Consider the following 27,565-nt stretch of genomic DNA (forward strand, 5'->3'; position numbering starts at 1 on the left):
GCTTCCTGAAAGAGGACAAAATTAGTGAAAACATGACTGTTATCACTATGCTATTGATCCATAACTTACAAACGTAAATATTCCACTTTGATAGAAAAAGCTGTAACTTTATCCAAAGAAACTGGGTAAAACCTTGACCAACAGCTCAAGTAGAGAAGTCATATGTACAACATACTACATAAGGCCAAGACACTAAGTATTGGCCAGAGGTTATGAAACAAAAACTGGGCAGGTGGTGTATTGGTTATACACCACAAGAGTAGTAAGCCCAAAAACATTGTATACGTTCACACAAAACAAACTGTTGAATCTAAAAAATCTACACACACACACAAACCTACGAGTGGCCAAATTTGTCTCCCAAGCTGAGGCCCATTCAATCTAACTTAATGGACAGGAGATAAAAAAGAAAATGAAAGGTGTGTGGATTTACATACTTTCAGACAGTCTGGCAGCTACAAAACTTTTAGCTCCTAACTAGTCTGGGTATGCCTAATTTGCCTAAAGACCTTAGGAAAACACAAAGTTGCCTTAAGCTGTGTTCAAAAATATGAATGTATATAAAGAAATGAACAGGTTAACCCAATAGCCAAAGAAATGCCAGCCAACTCACCCACAGAACCACAACTAGGTACACCTATGATTATGCTGATGTTGAAGCTAGAACCAAAACTAGGTGAAATGGGGTGTCCTTAAGCTGGAGCTTGAGAAAACACTCCTCCCAACTCCCTGACCTTCTAATTTTCTTAAATTTACTACAATTAATATTTATCATAAATATTTCACTATGAAAGATAAACCTTTAACTCGATATAAAAAACTGGGTAAAATCCTTGACCAACGGCTCTGGAGCTTGAAAAAGATGTACTGTACAAAAGTATTTAGTACAAATCAAGCAAAGATAAGATTCCCAAAAAGGAAGACTCATAGGGGATCGTCTATAAAGCAACCAGCATAACCTCTGAAAATTGGATAAGAATCCTACAAATGATTTGAGAGATATAGCTGTACACACGATTGTATGCGAACTGTTGATACAATTGCGATGAAATTCATAAGGGACCATCTAGAAACCAACCTGCACAATCCCTATGAACTTCATCAAATTGGTCTCACGGTTTCACAGTTTTGGTGGTTAAAAGCAAAAGCAAGGAACCAAATTTGTTCAGAAAGGTTTGAAACGAAAAATGCAAGAGGAAATTTTGATTTTGGAGGACAATTTTTTCGACTTCCCGCATGAACACAAGCCTTCCCTACCTCCGATAATTCGGAAGGAAAAAGTGCTCCCAGTTGCAATGACTGCCCTAGAACAAAATATTTTCTTTAAATTTGTATTAATATTAGTTTATTGTAAATATTCCATCAGACTTACAATCACTTGCGATTTATGTAGTTTTTTAATCTTTAGCTATATAATAAATTGCAACGATTGGGGAGAAAACAGTTCAACATCACATGGTAAAAAGCAATGTAATCATAACATCAGAGAATACAGAGTCATACCAATTGCTTCAGCAAACATTTACATTCAAAGTGTTATCTAGCATTCTTATTTACAAGAAATAAATATTAATGCGTAACAAGTCTTCTTAATTTTATCACATATGGCACATGGGGTGACAGCCTAAAAGGCGTTTTCAAATGAAAAATTGTATCAAAACTTCAGTAATCCAAAGCCTTTTAAACTTTGTATTCACAATAATAATGTTATATAGTCCAAGTACACTACTTTCAAGTTATTAATCAAGTTGAGGTTGATTTTTCAAATAATTTATTACACAACTAGGCAACACATAATACTTAAAAATGATGTAAATTATATTTCTTAATGTACAAGAATTGTATATACATTTCAACATGGAAGAATTTACCAGTGGAATAACAATATATATCTGTATTTTCCACAACATTTTTACGATAAAAGGAGTAAATATAATAATATATACAGAAAATATTACTTATGTATGAACAAATTAGTAATAGTGCATTCTACTAGAAGTTATAGTTTACTATTCCAGTTTTAACATTACAGTCAAATTATTGTAATAATGCATTACTGTGTCGTCTCTTTTGCCGATCAAACAATTTACAAACACCACAATTACAAAAAAAATTTTTTTTTTTAGTAAATTATTTGATTTATTGTCTAATTTGAGACAACCCACAGCAATTTCTAATTTAGTCTTTTAATTAGGGCTTTCCTCCTTAAAATATGGGAACTCCTATGTACATAATACACAATACGAAAAAGAGGGTTTTTGGGAGGGGAGGGATAATAAATGTAGAAATCGTTTCTAAATACTATACACCAATCTCATAAAAATACACTATATAGATTAATGATTTATATATAAATTATATCTTACAATTTGTACAGAAATCTCTTAGATGCCCTCAGAGAAAATATTAAGCATTAATAAACTTACGAGTAGTTCTTTCCACATTTCCCAAAGCTATTTAGCTCATTAAAAATTATAAACACGTTAAAGTTTCCAGTGTGTGATATTTTAAAATGCAGAATTGATAACTTTAATTGGTAGGAAAAGGGCACCTAAGGGCAAGTTTAATTTCAAATAGTTGTTATAAATGCAGACTATACAATAAACTCAATTTTACATTTCTATAAACAAAATCATCAATTTCTATGCATACATCTTGGTTAATTATATCTAATTTTTAAAAAAACTGAAGTGAAAGACAAAAAACATGGAGACAAATCAACAATATTCAATACTAAGATAAATTTACATTTCACTGAAACTTTGTTTTACAATATTTGTTTTTTATTTACAATTTAAACGAAAAGGAAGAAAAAAAAAAGATTTTTGAACACAGTATAAGGTATATTAATTAGGCATCTCACTCTGCTCCTTTGACTATCAGTGAAATTACGCTTTCAAAATTATACGAAATCCTTACAAATTAAAGAGATAGAAATTGTGAAGCTTAGAATACTAATTGGTTGGGTTTTTTCCAAATTAAAGAGTATATAATATTGAAACATCGCCTAATACTACATGTGTAAATATCTAACTACTAACTTTAACGTTCTATTATAGAAATGAATTCTATAAAAATTAACTTAAGAGTTAAAAACAGAAATTTTTGATGACTTTTTAAGTTAACTAAGGTAGGAAATTAAAAGGGGGAAATTCAATTACAAATGTGTTTTTGGAAAGATAAAATAAATACACTTTACATGTAATAAAAACATTTTAAACTTTTTTTTAACTGTGTAATGCAATGATTTAAAACAAAGTCAAAATTATTAAAAGAAAAAATTTCCAAAATTTCATTTTGTACTTAACTATTATGTTTTTTAATGAAATATAATGTAAATAACAAATATTTACTTTACATGTACACACATACTCATTTTAGAGACACAAAAACACATGTTCATGCAAAGTTTCAAGTGATGATGTTACTATTTTTTTTTTTTCATTTTTTTTATTTTTATTATTACAGTTTAAAAGAAACGACATACACTTTCTTAAAAAGAAGCAATTACAATGTATAAAAAATGGCGTTTCTACATACGACTTATTTTTATTATATAGTGTTGGGAGGATGAAGAAAAGCGAATAAAATTTGATTAACAAAAACAATGTAATTCAACACAAGGCATTCAGCAATAAGTAATCCTCTTAAAAGATTAACAACCTATGAACCTTACATCTATGGAACATTACATTAACTTAGTATTAAAAATTGAGCCAGTACTGTTCAATTGTAGAACTGAAAATTTCCCAATATGTCTGATACTGGTACTCTATAAAAGGCTCGAATAGACATGATCTGAAGTGGCACTACTTAATATTCACCCATTATCGATGTAATGTACAAATAAAAGGTAAAAAATTAGTGTTAATAAAAATTAAACAAAAAACGTAGTTTTACAACAAAAAGATCAATCAACAAAAAAAAAGAAAACAAATATTGAATACAAATATTAAAATGAAAACACGTAATAATTTTTTTTAAATTTTAGAATTTAAAAAAATCAAAACCAAATTGAGAAATATGGCTTTTGTAAATATTTGACATAATAACAAAAAATAATCTAGAATTGCAGTCATTGAAATAATCACAAATGCTAATTTTTAAGTCAATTTCACATGAAATAGAGTATTAAAAAAAATAAACGTTGCCTCAGTCTATTTTAAAATATATATATATATTCTTGGACAATTAGTGTATATGTTAACAGAGAGACAAAAAGAAGAGAATGAAAAACCTTTACGAATTGTTTAAATTCACTTTTTTATGACTAGAGCGTGCTGACAATCATATACACAAAGCCTCGTCAGATTAATTGATTATACAAAAGTAATAAACATTCCTAAATAATAAATGTAATCAATATGCCAATGATAACTACACTGTAGTCAACTAAAACGTCCTAGTATTATATATAAAAAATAAAAATATCCCTAAAAGGAATGGTTAAATTAGTTTATTATAATCATTACCTTTTTCTTATTTTATAACCATTTCAAAGTAGACAGAGATATTAGTTTATAAAAAAGGTACATTGAAAAAACAATGAAAGGACATTTCATCCAGTGAAGTAGTTAAAAAAAAAATCTCAAGTCAAATAAAAAAATCCGTGATATTTTAGCCATGTACTACTAACCTGTAGACATTTAAAAATATATTTATACACTAAGGTGAAAAATATTTCCAAGATCTGTTTAATGATTACAGTGCTTAAGTCGTACAACCAAGCAGTTTTAATAGAGATGTTATCAGTTTGATTCGTTAAAAAATTGTAATACAAAAAATACCACAAGCCTTGGCATATAACACTATTGTGGAATATAAACCAAGCGCAAAGAATTAATTTCACTGCTACAAATTGACACCAGAACAGCTTCAACATCTGATTTATTAATGAGTTGAGGTAGCATTAAAAAAAAATTATAGAAACAAAATGTTAAACAGGTAAACAAGGCATGCAACGATGTTTGACTTATAAAATTCCCAATTCAAAAAAAAAAAGAAAGAAAAAAGTACTCCAAGCCTTGGCGTATGTATACAATACTGTGGAATACCAAGCGCAAAGAATTAACAGTTTTATTATCTGATTTATTAATGAGATGAGGTAGTATTGAAAAAAAAAATTATAGAAACTAAATATTAACAGTTAAGCATGGCATGTAATGATGTTTGACTTATAAAATTTCCAATTTAAAAAAAAAAATTCAATCAGGAAAGTCCTAACTATTAAAAGAAGTACATTTCACAATCGGCCAACAATTATTTGCAGGCTCCTCAGTACTTTCATCACAACACAACTATTAAGTTTAAAATTAAATGAATATTACGTTTTTGTGTGCACTACGAAAATATTTGGATAGACAACCCAATCTCTCTGACAGCTACTGACCTCGTTCAACAAGTAAACAAAATATATATTGTTTAATGGTTAAAAAAAAAAAAAAGATGATTTTATTAATACCTGAATAGCTAGAGTGAAATAGTAAAAGAGGTCAAGGTTTAGTCATTAAAAATATAAAATATGTATCAATACGATTAAAATGTATGGGATAAAACTTCAAGCAGAAATACCAATGCATTAATAAAATTGCTAAAGGCAATCCAATAGTACACACAAAATATGATCGGACACAGAACGTATACATGCTAAATCAAACAGGTGTAGCAAAGCGACTTTAGACGTTAAAATATTCTATATAAAAAATAAAAATAATATATTGCACCCTCATGAAACACGTTAGTACAACTTGGATTCTCATAAATTCCACAACTATTACTGAAAAGTATACACATAAAATTAAGATTACCAAAAAAATGCATTTTTGAGTACTCACTCAATCCTAACCAATTCACATAATAAAAACTGTTGTTAACAGACCTTGGATAAACAAAAAGATCCAAATTTGATCAATAATTCCCCTTACAGACTTGACTTCTAGAGAACTTGGAGATTACTTATTTGAAGCCTCGTGTATAACAAAAATCAGTCAAAATGGCTCAAACTTAAAAATTAAATTAAAAAATGTAACTAATAAATTATGCTTGATGCAACTTCTCTTTTATATAATCTAACGTTTAATTCACCATCAGTGTGTGTGATTCCATCGGTGCTGCCGAGTCGTACAACGTATCTGTATCTTGAGTAGGCTCACCCTGTAGTTGGCAGTGATTAGATAATGTGCCCGCGCCACAATCACAGAAGAACCTATAGACAAATTAACAATTATTTTAATAATATTATTATATTAATTATTATTATTTTAATTATATACATCAAACAATATTTGACAGTGTCCACATTCTTGCCAATGGGCCTTAGGAAATAAGTAATAGAAATTTTTTAATATGGATTTCTGCCTTTGTTCTGGGTGTATTTCAAGGTGATTATATATCGGTCTTTCTTTTTCTTCTTCTACTTTTTTTTGCATAAGGTAAAAGAATAATATGCAGGATCATATTAAATTAGATTAAATATATAAAAAGTTACAAAAACAAAGACATTCTAATAGAGTAGGCAAAAAAATATATTTTTGAAAAAGCAATACAGAAGAACCCTTGAAAGCCCTTAGATATAAATTTATTATAACTGTTGGGAAGCTGAATTTCTCTATTTTTAGATTGTGTCAACAATGTTTAGATTTTATGTGATTATAAGTGAGAAAAATCAGGAAGAGATTGCCAAAAAAATTTCGTCTTGGAGATTTCGAACTCTAAGACAGCGAAGATCGCATGGTAGGGCTTCCGTTGTGGACAATGACTAACTCTAAGCGCTAAGTCAAGAAAATTCGAGCAAGACAACCCAGGAAATTGCGGAAGAGCTTAGTGTTGACCACTCAACCACTGTTAGCCATCTCGTGCAAATTGGTAAAGTAAAAAAGCTCGACAAGTGGGTACCACATGAACTAACTGAAGCCCAAAGAAATCAATACTTTAAATTTACACATATCTTCTTTTCTGCTACCAAAATGATCCATTTCTCGATCAAATCATCATGTGCAATGAGAAATGGATTCTGTACGATAACAGGAAGCGTACAGGTCAGTGGGTGGACAAGGATGAAGAACCAAAACACTTCCCAAAACCAAATCTGCACCCAAAAAAGGTTATGGTGACTATTTGGTGGTGTACTGCTGGGGGTGTTCACTATCCTGAATTATAGTGAAACTATCACAGCAGAGAAATATTGCCAAGAAATTGACAAAATGCAAAGGAAACTGCAATGTCTTTGTCTAGTATTGATAAACCATAAGAAGCCGATTCTTCTTCACGATAACGTGAACCTGCATTAATTTTTCACTTTCCCAATAAAATTGATATTTGTTTTCTGCACCCTAAAAAAACCCAGGAATATATATTTTGGGGAAATTCGAAAAAAACCTCCAACTTTTCGCCTTACAAAAGCCTGCTTTTTTCTTCTTTTTTTTTAAATTGTGTTAACAGTGATAACTTTGAAACAACTCCACTGATCCATATGAAAAATTGAGAGGTTTACACCCCTAGAACCTACATTGGCATAAACCGGGCTTCCATAACCTTGGAGTTTTTCTTGATTTCATCCTTACTTTTTTCACTTATAATGACAAAATCTCACCTTATACCTAATAAGCCAAAAGAAGAGAAATTTAAGTTTCTAATGGTTGTAACATTAGATTTGGATAAAGTCCGGAGGAGTTAGTAATTTTTAAGTGGAACACAACATCAGAGAAACAAAAACTGCCCATCACAAAAGGTTTTAAAAGGTGCTTAAAACAAGTTGGAATTGTTTTTTCAACAAATATGTTTTTTGGCCTACTTTACTGGAAGCATTTTTTGATTTTAGCAACTTTCCACAAATCTGATCTCATTTAATAGAATGTTACATACTATTTTTTTTTTTTTTTACATTCTACTTAAAAAAATGATTCGGCTGCTATATATAACCTTGAAATACACACACATCACAAACAGAAAGCCATATTTTAAAAAATATCGGCACCTTGGGCCCTTTGGCAACAATGTTCAAGAATGAGTCAAATATATTTTGACCAAGTATCACAAAAAAAAGTTGAATTAAAATTGTTGGAGCTAGATGTTTATGTTTGATAACCGTGTAAATCTTTAGTTCCAATTCCTTAATTTCAAAGCCCTGATAAAAGTGATTCCCTAAAAGGTTGATGAAGGACTAAGTGTTTTTCTATCTTTCAAATTCACCTTATTCTTGTTTTTATATATAAATTAATGCTGATCGAGATAAATCTTGTTTGTATAAAGGTTCCAAAGAGACAATTTCAGACAATATGTAAATTTAAATTTTGCACAATGAACAAACATATCACAATTACCTGTCATGACGAATAAATTCCACTTCATGACCGGAATGACATGTTTTTATGCAGTTGACACATATGGCATTACGATCGGTAGTGTTGCACGTCTGACATCTGTAGAAATCGTGCATCGGGAAGGATGTATAACTGGATATTTTGTACAGGCACTGCCCGTTCCTCACGGCCTTTTCCACAGCATCTTGATTGCTGAATATTTTGTTGCCTGCAAAACAAAGATTACATTACAAATAAACATTCAATTAAAAAAATTATTTTTATTAAATAATAAATAAACTCATATACCACAAGCTAAGTAACATAGAGAGAACTGTGCTTACTTCCAAGTCCTTATTAAATTTTATTGTGATAGATTTATTTTCGCTTACTTTGAGGGGGGAAAGCTTCCACAGCTTATAATTATGTAATTACAAATCATTTATGTCACAGATTCTAAAATTTCTATATAAAATTACATTTCAAAGCTAGACCGAAGCAAAACAAAAACTGAGCAGGGACTTGGTGTCTATTAAATAAAAGCAGGTCCTAATACAACACTTTTAGTATATCTGTTAATCCATTTTATCTTAATATAATACACACAAAAATTGCTAAATAATATTTTTTTAATTTATAATTATCACTTACCTTGACATTTCAGGAGTATATTTGTAAAGAGATATTTATATTTATGATCGTAACAAAATATTAAACATGTATAACAAAATGTATAAAATATGAAAAGGAGAAAACTTACAGCGCACAATTGGTTGAACCCCGCTGGCAAGACACAGCCCGCCGAAGCGATTGTTAAAGATTTGGTTGTTTTCAAGCGTTGCTGTCGCATTGTTTGTGATTTCGACTCCTGCTGCTAACCCGTCGAATATTCTATTACGGCGTAATATCGGGTGACTTTGTGTAGAAATTAACACCCCAGCTTGGGCATTTCTAAATATGTCATTTTCCTCTAAAATACCTGGAAACATTATTCAATCGTTAAAAACTTATCATTTCAATTTGAGTTTCAGGTCTTCTAAGAGCCACTCATCGACTGTGCTCGTAATACGTAGCAGCTTCTCTGCTGATCCGGCACACCGATGCTGCCACTTCCTTTTAATCATGTTTTTCATTGCATTTTTGGCATCAGAGGGCCGGATCACAGTGGTTGTCTAGAAGTTGGACGCATTTTTATTACTGTATTTTTTGAACTGTATTCTGAATGCTGTCCTATTTTGAGACGGTTTTTGTTTTATAATACATCTATAATCTTTAAATTATATTTCCTGTTTAATATTGAAGCACACATTCAAGCTTATTTGTGGTGGACGTGGCAAACGAATTAAAAATTATATTATTTTATTAACCTTAGTAAAGTAGAAAAAAAAAGCAGGAAATTATTAAAGAAAGGTATGTGGATTGTCATTTGCTATTTTCCACTAAACTAAGTAAATTTTATATTTTTCTAGTGCTTCACAACATTTATTGTGCAAATTAAATTACGTTCAGTGTGTCAATATAAAAAAGGAAAACAGACATTTTCAAAGTACTAACTAAAAAGAAAAGTGTATAAATAATCAGAGATGGGAGGAGGACTAAGAAACAATCAAAGAAGAGGCAAGAAATAATAAAAGGATACACAACATAAAAAAACAACAGAAAGTATAGTATATAAGAGTAGTCCAGTAGTATTCACCAAGTCTTCCGCACATCCACTTTTGAACTTATAACAACGTAAAAAACTATCAAACCACTTTACATATTTTAAAAAAGTCACTGAAGATGTTCTATATTAGCCGAAACATGTCTGATGAAATAAATGCCTATTGTGGAAAAGACAATTTATTTCCTACCCATCATCTTATTATGGAGTTCCACAAAATCAGGATGACACCATCAAAAAATGAAAAATAAACTAGTTGAAATTTCATTTAAAAATTATAATAATAATAAAAAAAGAGAGAGAGAGAGGGGGAGATGAGAAATAAAAAACGATATATATTGCAGAGGAACAGAAGAAACCTAAAAGGTAAAATAACATAGATGGCTAAAGGCCTGTTGAATGGACCTGATGAAAATTAGAACCCAAAAATTCATAATAAAATAAAAACAAAAATAAAGTAGTTGAAATTTCTTTAAAAAAATTTAAATTAAAACAAAATTAGAAAACAACCAAAGAAGAGACAAAAAAAGGACATACATTCGTAGAGAAGAACAGAAGAACCAACAAGATAAAATTGAAATAGAAAGGCAGATGAGTGGGCAGGAAGAAAATTAAGACCCAAAAATGTATTTATACACCAAAAACAAATTATATAAATATAAAAAGCAAAAATATTAAAATTAAGCCAGTTGAAACTTTACTTAAAATCCAGCCATTCTGTCTCACTGACAAGAGCATGACAAAAGGATCCACTGAGAATCTGTCCTTTAGAGTCTATAACCACAAGGATTATCATCCCCAGAGGGCATGACTCATACACACTGAATTTCTTATGAAATATACAGTAATATATGTAAAATTAAACGAACCTTTTCCACCATTAAAAATACAAATTCCTCCATCCCGTCCATCAAATATCTTGTTTCTTTTTAACGTTGGATTTGAATCTGTTTTAATCCAAACTCCAGCCATGGCATTATCAAAAATTTCATTTTGTTCTAATAGGCCTAGACCACCATTGTAAACTAGAACACCACCATTCTGTCCACCCCATATTTTATTTCCTCTAATAATTGGATTACTTCCAGTTCTAAAAAAGAAATTAAATTTAATGTTGTTGTACTTAGATTCTATTTACATTAAGCATCAAGCCACTAACCTTATCTGCACTCCTGAGTATAAGTGGTTAAATATATCATTGTCTTCCAGTTTGCCATGGCCATTGTCATAAAAATAAACACCGACTTGTTTTCCAGAGTGAATACGATTTCGTCTTAATACAGGGGTAGAGCCTGTTGTAATCCAAACGCCGGCTAAAGTATTTGCATAAACTTCATTCTCTTCAATAAGCCCTTGACCTTTTTCATGAACATAAATGCCACCATGTTGCCCATGATGGATTTTGTTGTGCCTGACAATAGGATCGCTATTCGTTCTAATTTGAATTCCAGCTAGTGCATTGCCTAGAATAAATTTTTAAATGATGTGCATTTTAACAAGAGAAAAAATTTATTTTATTATTTATTTATTTCAGAGGTTGTAGGAGTGACTAAAAGCAGTGGATTTGTATGGAGGAGGTTAGAGATAAGAAGAGTGAGAATGAATGGCGAGTGTGTACAGAAGACATCTGTTAACAAATTATAAATATAGGGAATGGGAAAAAATTGATAGACAGAGGAAGGAGCCAAGGAAGAGCCTGTAATAAGAGGGGTACAGCCCTTTCAAACTATGATAGGTTTGTTCCATCACGCGTCCAAACAATCAGCACAGTGGTGGTCGCATGCGCATTTGAGTTTTGGCACTCCATCACACCCCAAACCAAAACTCAAATTGTCATTCGACCATTCCATCACATTTTCAGCCCAGGGGTATGTCAAAAGAGTACAAGGATTTTACTAAGGATTGGCAGTCAGAGATATGCGCAGATATTTCCCAGTGCTTTCACTCTTGTAAAATTCAAAGTTCTTATCAACTAGGGACCAGATTTATATGTTAAATAAAATGTAAATAAGCAAATATGTATTTATTTTTTGAACAAATACCAACATTAAAACATCTAAAATAGAAAACAGGTATACATTTTTTTTAACAAATTTATTTACACATATTAGTTTAAAAAATGTGTAAATTATTCAGAAATCGTGAGATGCGATCTGGTGTGATGTAGGTTTCAGAAAAACATTTTCTATATCGTGCCAACGTTTCAATCTTTATTGAGGCCTGAAGATTATCTCAATAAAGATCGAAACGGCACAATAAAGAAAATGTTTTTCTAAAACCTACATCACACCAGACCCCATCTCACGATTTCTGAATAATTATCGATTAACGGTCACTAATCACCACACAAAAAAAAATGTGTAAAAGGGAAGAATATAGCAAGTTAATAAAATAGAAAATAAACCTTTAATTTATTTGACATAACATACATTTTTAAATTTCCGTAAATAAAAATGTATTTTTCAAGTGTTAAAAAATTATATTAAATAAAAACGCATTAAAAAATTAAATAATTTTACAAGTGAAGTTTTTTAACAAAATCATAAATGATGATAAAAAATGCAGTTTAGGGAATTGAATGGCCTGTTCATTATTACATCAAGAATTCCCCATATTTAGTTGAATGACATTCAAATAAAAGAAGTTCTGTGTGGTCTAGGAGGAACAAAAAATTTATAAATTCTAGAAGTGAGGTATGTTCGATAGCATTTTTAATAATTTTGAATAGAACTAATAGTTATGGCGAATCTTAATGATAGTTATCTACGTGAAATTCGTTATTAGGGCTACAAACAATTTTTCAAATGTTCAAATGTTTAAAATGTAGGTAGGCCAGCTGAACCCAGATTTGGCTGTTCGCCAGGAATCTGCATTTATTACACAATAATAGACACAATGCATAAACATATATCAACAAAAAGTCTATTTCCAATTTCAAACTTTTCAATATTTCCAACCTATCTTAGTCTAAGACTGGAAAGAAGCATTCCATCAGAGTTAAGAATCTGTGATCACTCAATGTTCAATCATGCACAGTCATAAATCACTGATTGGTTGGCAACTGATTTGTAGTATATGATGGAATAAACCTGATACTTATTAGACACATGAGATCTCTTTGGGATGCTAAAAATGAACCAAACAAAGCAATTCATGATTCTCTTGAGTCTGTTAAGAAACTCAATGGTGAGTTCATCGTAGTGTAAACCTAAATAGAACCAGGAGTTTGCGGGTGCTGACTGGAAAGAGATTGCATGACGGAATTGGCCGAGAGTGGAGCAGTGATGGGAAATTTGGGAAATCTGAGGATTCCAGGATAGTTTAATCAAGAACGATCCCTAGGTGTCTGACAGATGGATAAAAGGAAATTGGTTGGTTGTTAATGCAGAGTAGAGAAATAGGAGGTTTAAATACAAAAGGGGTTTAAATTTCTTACCGTATATATTGTTGTGTTCTATTAAGCCTCTACCTTCTCCAAAAATATACACACCCCCTTGTTGCCCATTGTAAATTTCATTTCGTCTTATTGTTGGGTTGCTGTTGGAAGTTATCCAAACTCCGGCAAAATTATTCGAGTGGATTCTGTTATCTATAAATTGTCCTAGTCCATTTTCATGTACATATATCCCCCCTGTCTGCCCATGGTGTATTTCACAGTGCACCACTGTGGGGTTTGCACCAGCTTTTACTTCAAATCCGGCTATTCGGTTGTTATGAATGTCATTAGCTTCAAAAAAGCCCTACAAAAAAAATATATATATTTCTAACACTATTTTAATTAAAGTATAACCACTCACCAGCCCATTTTCAAACGTAAAAATGCCCACATCTCGTCCATGATGTATATGATTGCGACGCATTATAGGATTGGCATAATTCTTAACCCAAATTCCGGCTAATGCATTCCTTGAAATTTCATTGTCTTCATATGTGCCATGAGCATAGTCTGTTACATACAATCCGACATTCTCGCAATCACTTATATCACAGTGTCTAATAAAAGGATTAGCTCCAGTACCACTTACACATACAGCAGCCCCAACTGAAAAATGTTTTAAACATTAAAACGATTCCCTTGACTAAAAAAGTTTGAGTTGAATAAACATATTCTTACCGACTGATGTGCTACGTATGATACAATGGTCAATAGTAGGGGTACACGTCTCACCGACTTCTAAACAATAATGTTTTTGATGTGATACTGTTGATGTCACCTCTGGTGTGAATTTCAATGTGAGATGACCAGCGTAAGCATTTTTAGCTCCTTCGACAAACATTATTGTTGATTCCGTTTGACGTTCTAGAATGACAGATTCTGCGACATTTCCTGGGGCTGCTCCTATTGAATAAATTGTAACAATAAATATTAAATCTTTCTCTTGTGTAAATAGAAAAAAAAACATTGCAAAACATACCAATTAATGCAACATCGGAATCTATAACGAGGAATTCTCCCTTATATATGCCTGCATGTACAAAAACAATTCCTGGTACTCCTAATGTCTGATTATCATCTGCATGATCTAAGGCTGTCTGAACAGATTCAAAGTGCGAAATTGACCTTCCTCTTGCTCTGTAGCGGGAACCGAGTCCGGGTCTAACGTGAATACCTCTGTATAACTGCCGAAAACTTTCTTTCCAAGGATTGTCATATTCACATTCGTTACAAGGAATGAATTCGAATTTGCAAGGTTCAGGATTAAAGAGAGGCACATCGTATTCAAATACGCTGTGATATAACCTTTTCCTATTGGCAATAATACAATTTAAAATCATGGATATTTAGTTATTTATTGAACTTTAAACCACTTACCACAACCCATTATCGTTTGCGATTGTGCGGAACCGTTTGCACACCTGAGAAAGTCTGCAGAGATCACGCTCTAGTAAATAGCTGAATATGGTCAAAATAACCTCATCCGGCAACTCGTACTGGAGGTAATGTGCTGCTGGTGGTGTGTATACTAAAATATGACAGGACAATTACAATTAATAGAAATGATGAATGGTAGAGTGAGTGCGATGTTCAATCCTTTTTAAAAAGATAGCTGTCGAGAGATGTGGTTGTAGAACTCCTTCAACCTGACGATGAGCTTATAAGCTCGAAATCCGGATAATCAGAAAACAACTTACTGTGAGTAGGAACACAGTTAAAAAGGAAAGAATTACAATTAAGTTCAAATAAAAGAGTTTTACTCTCATAATTCAGATATTGGATTGGCAAATAAGTTCATTGAGTTTTTCACTACTAAAAGTTATAGCGCTACCGTCTAACCCTATATCACAGCTAAAAGGCAACATTTCATAAACAATTTTATTAAGATTTCATTTGGAATACTTCAGTCACTTTTGTGTAATGATGTTTTCATGATGGGAGGAAATGCATATTTTGCTTTTTTTATGTTAGAAAAGATAAACAAGCTGTGGAGGCCTATAAAAAACAAATAAATAAAATAAAATAATGAGTATATGGGGAAGGTACCTTAACAGAACAGAACAGAAGTGGCTTACCAAATTTTTGTCTGGACATTTCAAATGTGTGATTTGCCCTGGGCCAGCCGCCCATTCGAGGTTTGAGCATTGTAAAAGACATAATCGCCAAAAAAAACTATCACAAACAGTGTGAGAAATTATGACAGTATTAAACATAAAAAAGCCAGTTTTTGGGGGGGAGGGTTTTTTTTTTTTTTTTTTTTTTTTTTTTTTTTTTTTTTTTTGCCTTATGATCTTGCATATTAGCCATAGTACGAATTCTTGTGTGTTCAAATTAGGGGTTATCGGGAAAAAAGGGCCAGAGGCGACGGTGGGAATCGAACCCACGACCGCGGCGTGAGAGTCTCTCATGCTAACCACTCGGCTACCGCGGTCCCCGGGGGGGAGGGTTACCACTTGCACATGCTGGAATATGTTTGGGTAATGCATAAGTTGACTGAGGCTAATTTGGCTATGGCCCAATTTTAAAACACATGATTACTGGTGATGAAAAATAATTAGGGAAAAATATGATAAAGAGGTGCATAAAAGGTCAAGACACAAAGGCGAACTACCGCAAGCAATTTTGAGAGTCTGATTGCACAAAAAGAAAATTACACTTTCTGTCTGGTTGAGGTTTTAAAGGTGTTCACTACAATGTACACTGTCAGGCAGTACAGGCTCAACTGTCTATTGCTAACAGGCAACAGGTCAGTGTGATTAACAAAAAAAATCCAGAATTGGCTAATTGAAAAGATAAATCTTTCACAGGTTGATATCAGAGTTCCCCTAATGAATGAACTTATTTGCCAACCATATACCTTCTGAGTATACCACAAAATAATAAGGTTTATATTATTATATAATACATTGGACAAAATATAACAGTATATTTTTTTTTTTTAAGTTTACTCACAGTCTGTTGTCACTGAGCAAATACGACGTGGTCGTTTTCTTATCGTGGGTCCTGTACTTGATGACTCGCTGTGTAAAGGTGATTTTCTTCTTAAGTCATAGGGAGGTGTGTGAGTGGTGGGTGAATTGACTACTGTTGATGTGCTACTATTTGATACAGCATTACTGCTTCCACCACCAAAGCCCTCACCTTTAAATAAATATAAAATTAACAACCTTGTTGTAACTAAAGAAAAGCAAAAAACAAACACATAAAATGCATTAAAGGAAAAACATATTTGTTTTTAAATTTATCATTATAAGTATATTAACTGTTGAATATTATGAATAATTCGGGAACTTCATTAGCCAAGTGATAAGGGCGTTCCGACTCGCATTTGCCATGCTAGCTGTTCTGGGATTGAATCGTGGCACAACCCATGGATTTTTATTGAGAATAGTATGAAAAACATATTCTAAAGGGGTAGACCCCTCACCTACAACATCCCAAAGGGTAGTTGGACAATAACCCTCCTGTATGACAGGAATTAATTTACTTAAGGGACCTCGGTAGCTGAGTGGTTAAGCATTCCACTCGTATTTGCCGTGCTAGCTGATCTCAGTTCAAATCCTGGTACAGCTCATGAATAAAGTATTTTAAAGTTTCACCCCTCACAATGTTAAGTATAACAGGAATTACTTTACCTTTATTAATAACTCCACATAACTATTACAGTATTGTATTGAAGACAGCCAGTCATATAAATAGGCATCAGAATATAAATAATTGCAAATATTGTACAATTACTTTCATTGCATAATAAAATGTTCATGAAAGTCTTAAAATATCATACATCAAATCAAGATTAATTCCATTGAAGGAAAACTTGTACCAAAATTTTTTTTAAACATGTAAGAATCAAGGAAAAACAATGATTTCACAGATACTCCACCAAATTTACTTTTAATTTATTTATAAACTTGTACTTTATATATTAAGAAAATAGAAATCACCAGATGGATCCTAACAACCTTTACAGAGACATGACAAGAACAAACATTTATAAGGAAAGCATCTATATGACAGATTACTTGTAAAATAAGAAACGTTAACTATAATAAACAAAAACAACATGTACAAAACATGGCCTACTTTCAAAAACAAAACAATTTAATAAAACAATAGTATTGTAACTATTTCTGGAAAAAAAATCATAAAAATTTATAAATATGGTAGAGTAGCAAATAAGAAAGAAATATAAAGATATACTTAAGCTAACATACTGAATTCACCGATGGCATGGACACTACCATACTGATCCAATTCACCCCTATTCTAACTTTCAATCACAAACCATAAACAGGAGGAACTGAGTTTTTTCTTTTAGGAAAATTAAAAAGTAAATGGATACAAGTTAAGCAGTGGTTATGGGTTTTGCAACAGGTACAATTTATCTTCTATACATTTAATGAATCTAATTTGTTTTAATGCCATCAGAATAGCATCTGTTTAAGGATGGACAAGCAAACCTGGAATTATTGGAATCAGTTACCCCATGATTAAAAAAAAAGATGCAATAAATCTTACACAAAAGAATGAATACTGCAAAATTAGCTAAATTTTGTGTTCACTTGAACACCTCACTGAATACAAATACAAAATTATGAAACAAATCCAAATTGTAATTCACTTTCAGAAAACATTTCCATTCAGAACCTTATAATTAATTTCACTGTATGGCAATTCCATAGCTAACAAAAATCTCAAGAACGTCGGGCATCCTACCTCTCGAAAATTACTTTTTATTCCTTTCCTCTTCGATATTCCAGTAGTGGATAGTAGTTATAAACTGGAGTTGGCCTTGACCCTGCATTGAGACAAGACGTTCTTTCAACGTCTCTACAGTAAGTTCGTAATTCTCTAGTAAAACTCATGAATTTAGAGGCAGTATTTTTGGTAACCAGTTGGTTTCCTATATAGTTTAATTTTAGTTGCAGTGGTGTTTTGTTAAAGTGCTGACAGTTTATGATAATTTTATTTTGATATTTCTATAAAACCAAAAGCATGTGTACTGGGACCCAAGAGATAAGGACAGATTGTCAGGAAGCTGATTAATCACAACATATACTTCCTAACCAGTATTTGCGCCGATGCCAGGGCAGTGGGTAACCAAGCACTTTAATCATATTGTCTACCTACCTACTTTCCCTCGGCCCAGTAATCAGTTCCCTGATGATTTTCATTTTGTGTCTATTGAGAAAAAGTTTTAGACTTATACATGACTCCCAAAATTGAATATTTTGTAGCGAAGCCATCCACTTCCCTTCAAACAAATGGATTGGCAGCTAAATCCAGGCTAGGTACTTGTATGTCCTTTCCCAACAACCTTGTGAAACGAGATTGGCACCATGTCCAAATCCGAGCTGATGAAGGCCACGTCTGATCTTATGACTCAGTTGTTGGACAACAAATTGAAATCTGTCATTTCAAAGGGTGACATCAATAGTTTTCGCAAAGATTTTGAAGAGCTTCAGTTGGAAAATCATCATCTTTCAGAGGGAGTAACAGTCCTTAAGGTCTTTTCAAAACATGAAATTCAGCCAGAAGAGCTAGATCAAAAAGCTAGGCGATGCAATATTTGTGATATGAGAATTAAATGGTCAGCACTATGTTAATCCTTCCAAGGCGGCTGCCGACTTCATTCATCAATATTGGTTAAATGAGCTGTCCGCGTTCCTGTTGGGTAAAAAGAACATCGAGTACTGCTAGTTTCATTCGTCCAGCCTCAAGCAAAATTATAAGTACTTCGACAAGCGAGGAAACACAAGATCACCAACTATTCTATTCAACATTACCTTCCCGATAGCATTAGAAAGAAAAGATCAAAACTTATGGGTTTAAGAAGAGAGATAAACCGAATAAATGGGTGCTGGAAAAATCACGGTTTCTTCAGACTCCCTCTTTATACATGATCATCATTACCAGTGGTGCATGCAGCAGTGCCTGATACGATAATAAAGATGGAACCATTAAATTAAATTAACTGTTGGGATTAGATTACTACTGTTGTCTCTCGGATGCTTTCTGGTGCACAAACTTCTCCAGCAATGAAGATTATTTGTCTGCTGCCAAGAGATTACCAAAGATAAACTAGAAGACACCAAATTAAATGTTATTTCCTTTAATGTGAATCAAAAATTAAAAATGTCATGTTTTAGATTTCATAAAGAAATTTTACATTTTTTTTTCACAGGAGTTCAGTAGTGTTTAATTGATTGCTTTATTTGAATTCAGTGTTTTTATATAATTTAGTGCACAATTTTGCATGCCTGATAGTTAAAAAAGTTATATTCATACCCATCTACCGGCAAACGGATAACAATCCATACTGTATAAAACTTTATAAGTGTTCAATATGTTGTATTACTTTCTTTGTTGTAAATAAAGTAAGTTGTAAATAAAACAAGGAAACCAGCAAGTATGCCAAAAAAAGTGGAAAAAATATGAGGTTCTTATGACAAAGAGATTTATTAAAAACATTTCAGAACCCCTACATATAAAATATGAAAAGTAAAAAAATTTCAAAATTTAAACTGTCCAAGGTAGAAAAAATCAGCGAATCTTCCTGCCAAATATTCTTTTCTGTGTGTGACATCATTTTCTAGTTGTGTAAAACAAAAAGAGCCTTATTCTATTGTCAAATTATAATTATGTAAAACCAACAGAAAAAAGCTAAGATTAGATTGTAATCCAGGATAGAATAAACAACAGAATTGGAATTTAGTCACAACAAAATACTTTTTAAAAAGTGTGTAAGACTTTTCCTTGTAAGTAAGGTACAAAAGCAACATTTAAAATGTGTCTTACAATAGAACATTGACAGTTAAAACGTTGCAAGCTCTAAAACTGTATAATAATTAATAATAATAAGCAAAATACTAACACTGAAATGTATAGCGTAAGAATAATATTATTCTGTAATTTGGAATAAAAGGTATTCGACCTTTTAATGTTTTTTTATGTTTTTTATTGTTAATAAATTTATTAACAATTAATTTATTATTAATGTTAATTGTTAATATTTTTATTTTTAGCATCAGAGAGCTGAATAGCAATTATGTCTAGAAGTTGGAATGTCTTAGCCTTTTAGAAAACACTCAAAGAAGAGAAGAAAAAGAAAAATGGATGTACACCAAGATAAAATTAACACAAAAAGCCTGATGAGTGGACCGAAAGAAAATTAGGACTCAAAAATGCATTAGCTAATAGAACCAAAAATATAAAAATAAACTGGTTCAAAGTTCATTAAAACATTTTTAAAAAGAGTAAATTAGAAAACGACCTAAAAGAGATGAGAAAAAGAAAGAATATACTTCGTAAAGAAGAATAGAAGAAGCCAACAAGATGAAATTGATGACGAGTGGACTGGAAGAAAATTAGGACCCAACATGCATTAGCAAATAAAAACAAAAATATATAAATAAACTGTTGAAAGTTTTTCTAAAAAAATCACAGAAAATAAGAGTAAATTAGAAAACGACCTAAGACGAGATGAGAAAAAGAAAGAACATACTTCGTAAAGAAGAATAGAAGAAGCCAACAAGATGAAATTGATGACGAGTGGACTGGAAGAAAATTAGGACCCAAAATGCATTAGCAAATAAAAACAAAAATATATAAATAAACTGGTTGAAAGTTTATCTAAAAAAATCACAGAAAATAAGAGTAAATTAGAAAACGACCTAAGAAGAAACGAGAAAGAAAATAGGATATACGTTGTAGAGAAGAAACTGAAAGAAAAATGTATATACATTGCAGAAAAGGACAGAAGAATCTAACAAGGTAAAATTAACGCAGAAAGTCAGATGAGTGGACCAGAAGAAAATTAGGTCCCGAAAATTCATAATAAAATAAAAATAAAGTAAACTAGTTGAAATTTCATTTTACAAAAAATTATTTTTAAAAAAAGAGAGGGAGAGAGATGAGAAATAATAAAAGGATATATATTACAGAGAAGAACAGAAGAAACCGAAAAGGTAAGATGGCCAAAGGCCTGAAATGGACCTGAAGAAAATTAGGACCCAAAAATTCATAATAAAATAAAAACAAAAATTAATTAGAAAGTTCACTTGTTTAAAAGTATTATCAAATAAAAACAAAAAATAAATAAACTGATGGAAAATTAATTACAAAAAATAGAAAAAACAATGTTTAATATTTAATCGTCTTTCACAGATTTAGAAAGTTTCAGTTTGACTTTATTCATATTTCAAACTTAAAACTTAAATCTGAAGTCTTATTCTTTGAAAAAGTTAGATTTATATACGTGTGTTATTAGGGTAATATGTATATATTTATTTACCGCATACAAATACTAAGGTATTTATATTACCATCAAAACGAGCCAATTCTCTAACTTCTCCATAACTTTATGAATAACTTATTCATGGAGAATGCAATATTTAGACTTTGTAATGTTAATTTCTGTATGTTGCTAGAATTTGGATGATGCTTTTAGAATTCATTATTTTAATGTTGATTATAAGCAAATCTGATATTCTACACAAATGATTATACTATCAGGATTTTGATTTATATTGCTGTCACATCAAAAGGGTAGTACCTATCAGATTTTCTGACATTAAATATCATGTCCTTCGCTGAAAAGCAGCCCAGAATGCCATCTCTCGAACAACTGAATTAGAGGTTTTTTGGAGGGCGGAAACTGAACCTAAAGGTTATTAAATGTGATATCAAAAATATTCACCCTATAAACACCTAACAAATTGAGAATAACTAAAAATAAATAACAAAATACCATGGAATCCTATTCATTACCTGGACATGAGTTGTAGACTCTCATGGAATTCCCAAATGAATCACAAAGCTATGTTACACCTATGCTATATCTTATGTTAAACAGAAAGCTTTTCCACTAGTCAGCATGCCCCACACATACAAATTAGGGGTCAAAATTGCACTCAGACTAACAGCTTGAGGCAAGATCTGTGATAACTATGAATTATATAAAAAAATTGAATTAGATGAAAAATTTCTGTTTTGTAGGTCTTTTATTCAGCGTTTTTAGATAAAATTACTGATTTGTAACGTTTCCGCTCCTGTGCCATTTTAAATTAATATTTATAATTTATTTCTGGGATTTTTTAAACTACATTAGTCATTATAGTATTTAATAAAAGTTTTAAAAAATTTCCAGACATAATAGTTCCCGAAAATGGCACAGGATTGCCGAAACTTTGAAAAACTGTAATTTTATTTTAAAACACCTTTAACAAAAGGCCTTCAAAAAATTTTTTTCATCTATGAATAAAAAGCACAACATAAAAAAAGAAGAATAAAAATTGAATTATGAAACTTTAAATATTCAAAACTTTTATTTGAATTAATTGAAAAAAAAACTCTTTTAAATTTGTTAGTAAGTTTCAATGATTCAATTAATCAGTGGATGAATAAGAAGGGTTGACAATAGTTATATTAGTCAGATTTATTAGTTTTTGTTTATTCGAAACATTCCTCGCACAAGTATTATTTGCAAGAAACCCGACAAAGACAAACCGTTATGCCTCAGCATTGTAAAAATAAACAAATGTATACATTATCACGAGATTATTTCAATTTATTTTGACTTCTTGGAAAAAATTACATAACAATGTCATGCAAAATTCTCAAAATGTAACGACCTCTCGTTTCCAATTTTTTTTTTTAATTCAAATTTCAATCAATTTAATAGAACATCTTATTTAGTAGTTTAAAATCCATTTAAACAAAACTTCCAAAGAATATTATTAAGAGTACTTTTTTTAGTGAACTGGCTTAATCATTTTGATGTTCCAAGGGAAAAAACTTGCTTCTCATACTTTACAAGTTAGTTATTAAGGTATCAATCAGCATATGCATTTTTATTCACATCAATTCATCTTTCTTTCATCAATTCATCATCAGTAATGTGATAAATAATTTAGTAAAATAATTAAATATTTGAAATTAATAAAGCTATAAATGCTTTCACTGGTTTTGGTAAAAATTACCTTAATAGAACTTGGCCAATATATTTGATATAAACAGCCTTTTTGTTTCTATTTCTTAACTAAACATAATAATTGCGTTTATTGCATTTTTTTAATTTATAAAAACTAAATGAAATGCCTTAATTTAATAAACCAATTTGTTGGAATTGGAGGCCACAATGGTTAAGGCATTGACATAGCAACTCATTATTGTAAAGGTCCTAGGTTCGATTCCAGTGAACCTGACCTACTTACAAATTTTTTTTTTTCCAAAAACACCGACATGCCAAGGGTTGATATGACCTCTACTGTTGCAAACCATTGTAAAAAAAAAAAAATAACACTAATCTGTTGGCTGATGAAACAAAAACAAGTGGACAATATTGACTTTATGAACTTTAAATAAATTGGACTTAATCTACCAATCAAATTGGGAAGGAAAAAACAATTCATTGGAGACAATAACTTAACTTTTTTTGTAACCTAAAGGTAACAGTACCATTGGAAAAATCCAATCATAACAACTGATTATTTTGTTGACTGATCTATTTTTTTTTAAATTAATTAAAAACAATATTGTTTCATAGCATACTTTTCTTGCCTTTGACTTTTCATAAATTATATACAATTTCATCTAAAATCCCTTAATGGAACAAGTAACTAGAAATAGATGTAATAGTCACGGTGTGTATTGTGTATATACTGTGCCCTTTAAGAGCTTAAATGTTAGTTGAGTCATTTTAAATAAAAACCTCAAAATATATTGCTGTTATGAGTTTTTCCCCTCATAAACCAAGCACAGCGTTTTTTTTCCTAAAAATTCTATCTGATCCTACCAGGAGCCATTGTTTTTGAAAAAAAAAAAAAAAACCATTTGGGTTTGAATGCAGGGCCGCTGGATTGCCGGGACCTTTTCCTTAGTCATGAGGGCTGTGTCAACACTTAAACTGTTGCGGCCACCGACACCCCTTAAATTTTATTGAACTATTGGGTTGTCCGGAAAATAATGCAGGATTTTAAGTTTTCATTAAAAAAAATCTATATAAAATATTCTGTTTACGTTTACAGGATTACTCATTTGTATGAATGTCANATTTTGATTAAAGAACATTGCTTTAAAGAAACTAGTTTCTTTTTTTTTGTTTAATACCAAAATCCTGCATTATTTTCCGGACAACCCAATAGAATAAGAGAATAACTGATTATTCAGATCACCAATCCATGTGAAATAAAAAATTTAGAAAATTAATAACAATATTTCTTCATAGGTTACATTTCTTGGATTTGATTTTTTCAGAAACAATAAGCAACAATTTCCTGGAGGGAAAAAATGTCAAATCTCTTAATGGAACAAAATTAAATAAAACAATAAAAACAGCATTGCTTTAATAGGCTATTTTTTTCTTGCTTTTGATATTTCCAATATTACATTACAATTTTATGTCAAATCCCTTAATGGACTACCTAAGCAGAATGATGGTTGATCTATCTTAAACAAAATATTTAAAAATATAGTTCAATTAATTATTCTTTTTAGGTAAGGTGTTGGTTGAGATGAAAAAGTTAGTGTCATCCTACCCACACAGTAGATACTAACTTTTTCAACCAAGACCTTAGATAAAGAGAATAATTAACTGAAGTAATTAACACAGTTAATTATGAGTGTTAAACATACATGGATTTATATTAAAAAATATTGTTACTGCATTTTTTCTTTTTCAGAAACTAAATTGAACTGTTTATTTTGTCGACTGATCCATTTAAAATCAAAATTAAAAACAATAAAAACAACATTGCTTAATAAGCTATTTTTTCAAGTTTATATTTCCAAAATAACAGGCGACAACTTTAGATCGTCTCTTAATGAATCAATGAAGTAAAATTTCAGTTCATCTATATTGAACAAAAATATATATTGTTGTCATTAAAACAATTATTGATGAAGAAAAAATCAACCACGACGATTAATGTGTTTGGATCTGGTTTCCGGTCAAATTGAATTGGTGATAAAAACTATTGTTATAGAACAATTAATTAACAATATATAAATAAAAAATAAAATAAAATAAAAAACAATATAAATTTTAAAAAATATTATCTAGAGAGCTACACAATNATTAACCAAAAAATTTAAAATATATTCTTGCTGTATTTTTTCGTTTTCAGAAACTAAATGGAAATAATCATTTTGTCAACTGATCCGTAGAAAATCAAAATTAAAAACATCATTACTTCATAGGCTATTTTTTCATGTTTACATTTCCAAAATAACAGATGACAACTTTATGCCAAATCTCTTAACAGATCAATTAAGTAAAATTTCAGTTAACCTATATTGAGCAAAAATATATATTGTTGTCATTAAAACTATCGTTATGGAACAATTAATCAACAATATTTTTCAATCAATCAGCTGCTCTATAAGCACATGTAAACAATATTGTAATTAAACTTATTGTTGGATCAATCTATCAGCTATGCTGTTTCATCAGACAATTTTCATTCTAAGCATCTGTTCACATTTACAAGACAACACATACAGCATTACTAGTTTATATTTAAGAATAAATGATTTTATGTTAATCGGATGGTGGGCATGGGAGTTTTTAATGAAATCAAAGTGGGTTTTGATTTGTGGGACGAGAGATTGGTTTTTTTTTTTTTTTTTTTTTGTTAAATTTCCTGTTTAAAAGTAAAATTGAGGACCTTTCTGACTTTATTTATCGTGTAATGAGGTGAATATTTTTTAAACGAAATTTGGGGGAAAAAAATTGTAAAGAAAAATGGCGATTCTCGTCGGAAACGGTTCACCGTAAATAAACAAGGAGCCAAAAACCAAAATGTACAGGTAGAGACAAAAACAGATTTTTTTGTGGTTATTTTGTACTTGAAACTGAACGTGATTCGAATAATAACAGGACGTTTTGAGGTGTTGAAAAAGTCGGGGGCCGCCCCCAGGCACCGTGGATGAGTTTAAATTGGCGAATTATCATAAACAACCGGGTAAGAAGGGCAGGTTCATCCGCGGTGAGACTGGCTGTCAGAATAGTAAAAAACGCGGGATTGATAGAAAATGATTGATCGTCGCCAGTACGAGAGGGCGTGTAAATAGATAAAAATAGTAAAAAGGGCGTCTGGAAAAGGGCGGAGGATGAAAAAAAAGGGCCTCCGAGAAGAACGGAAACGCGACGTGCGTATCGCCCTGGGAGAAGAGCGATAGGCGTTCTATTCGGGACGGATATGAGTTTAAACGTGAATAATAGTCTGCGAAACGCGATCGGCGGGGGCGATTTCGGACTTGGAAAACTCGTGAAAATCTTAAATCGGTTACGAACGTTGGACGGCATAGGGCAGTGTAAATAAATAAAAAACGGGCGGAACGTAAGACGAGCGATGCTACCCCGTCTAAATAGTTGTTCGGTGAAGAGGGTTTTCTACTCACCAGGCCTGGACGGCATGGGAATCCTGTTGGCCCCTTTTCTCCTCGATCGTCTCGGGTAGTATTTTGTTGACCCATACGATGCACTCGGCATTATAATCGGCTCTGGCACAACAACTAAATACAAAAGACTGAATGTTTATCAAACAAAAGATAGGGCAAAATCACCGAGTAGCCATTACTGAGGCGGAAGAGTGACGTCAGGGTATCACCTGTGATGGCCGAGAGTGCTTGATTACGGACCGACTGGAAAACGTTTCGACGTTGGAGTGGGGCGCCGGCAAACGCCAATCACGTTCTGACTTTTTAATTACGTCTCCAAAATTGGTGAACTAACCAAATTACATTTTACCGACAATAAAGATTCAAATAAGAATTTAAAAGAAATGCTTTATTTGATCGTACTTATTAATTGATTAATTAATCATCTCAATCAAGGCCATAGATAAAAAGTATCTGTGGTGATTAGTGACCGTTAATCCATATTTATTTAGAAATCGTGAGATGCGATCTGGTGTGATGTAGGTTTCAGAAAAACATTTTCTTTATCGTGCCAACGTTTCGATCTTTATTGAGATCATCTTCAGGGTCTGGGATTTATAAACATTGTTTACATATAACAATTACATTTTGGATGTGGAAAAGTGAATTTATACAATGCAAAATATATTTTTTATATATTCAATCAAAGTATTTCTACTCACTCAAAGTGTTTGTCTTCTGTGTAATTGTGCCATTGTTGCGTGTCGTGTTGAGAGTGCCTGTGAG

The 27,565-nt window shown here is 31.4% G+C and overlaps 1 protein-coding gene across 1 annotated transcript; it reads right to left on the reverse strand.

The window, feature by feature from the left end:
• Window positions 1-4,574: 4,574 nt before the first annotated feature.
• Window positions 4,575-27,073, reverse strand: LOC106665353 (F-box only protein 11). The gene is made up of 12 exons (XM_014391714.2): window positions 26,801-27,073; window positions 16,352-16,540; window positions 14,777-14,927; window positions 14,379-14,710; window positions 14,078-14,302; window positions 13,761-14,005; window positions 13,400-13,703; window positions 11,123-11,426; window positions 10,833-11,053; window positions 9,061-9,279; window positions 8,322-8,529; window positions 4,575-6,205 (listed from the first exon to the last, which is right to left on the reverse strand). Exons 1-12 carry the CDS (start codon window positions 26,889-26,891, stop codon window positions 6,076-6,078), a joined length of 2,619 nt encoding a protein of 872 aa, XP_014247200.1. The 5' UTR covers window positions 26,892-27,073; the 3' UTR covers window positions 4,575-6,075.
• Window positions 27,074-27,565: the final 492 nt, after the last annotated feature.

Source organism: Cimex lectularius, unplaced genomic scaffold, assembly GCF_000648675.2.
Source record: "Cimex lectularius strain Harlan isolate CLEC.00 unplaced genomic scaffold, Clec_2.1 scaffold9, whole genome shotgun sequence".
NCBI lineage: Eukaryota > Metazoa > Arthropoda > Insecta > Hemiptera > Cimicidae > Cimex > Cimex lectularius.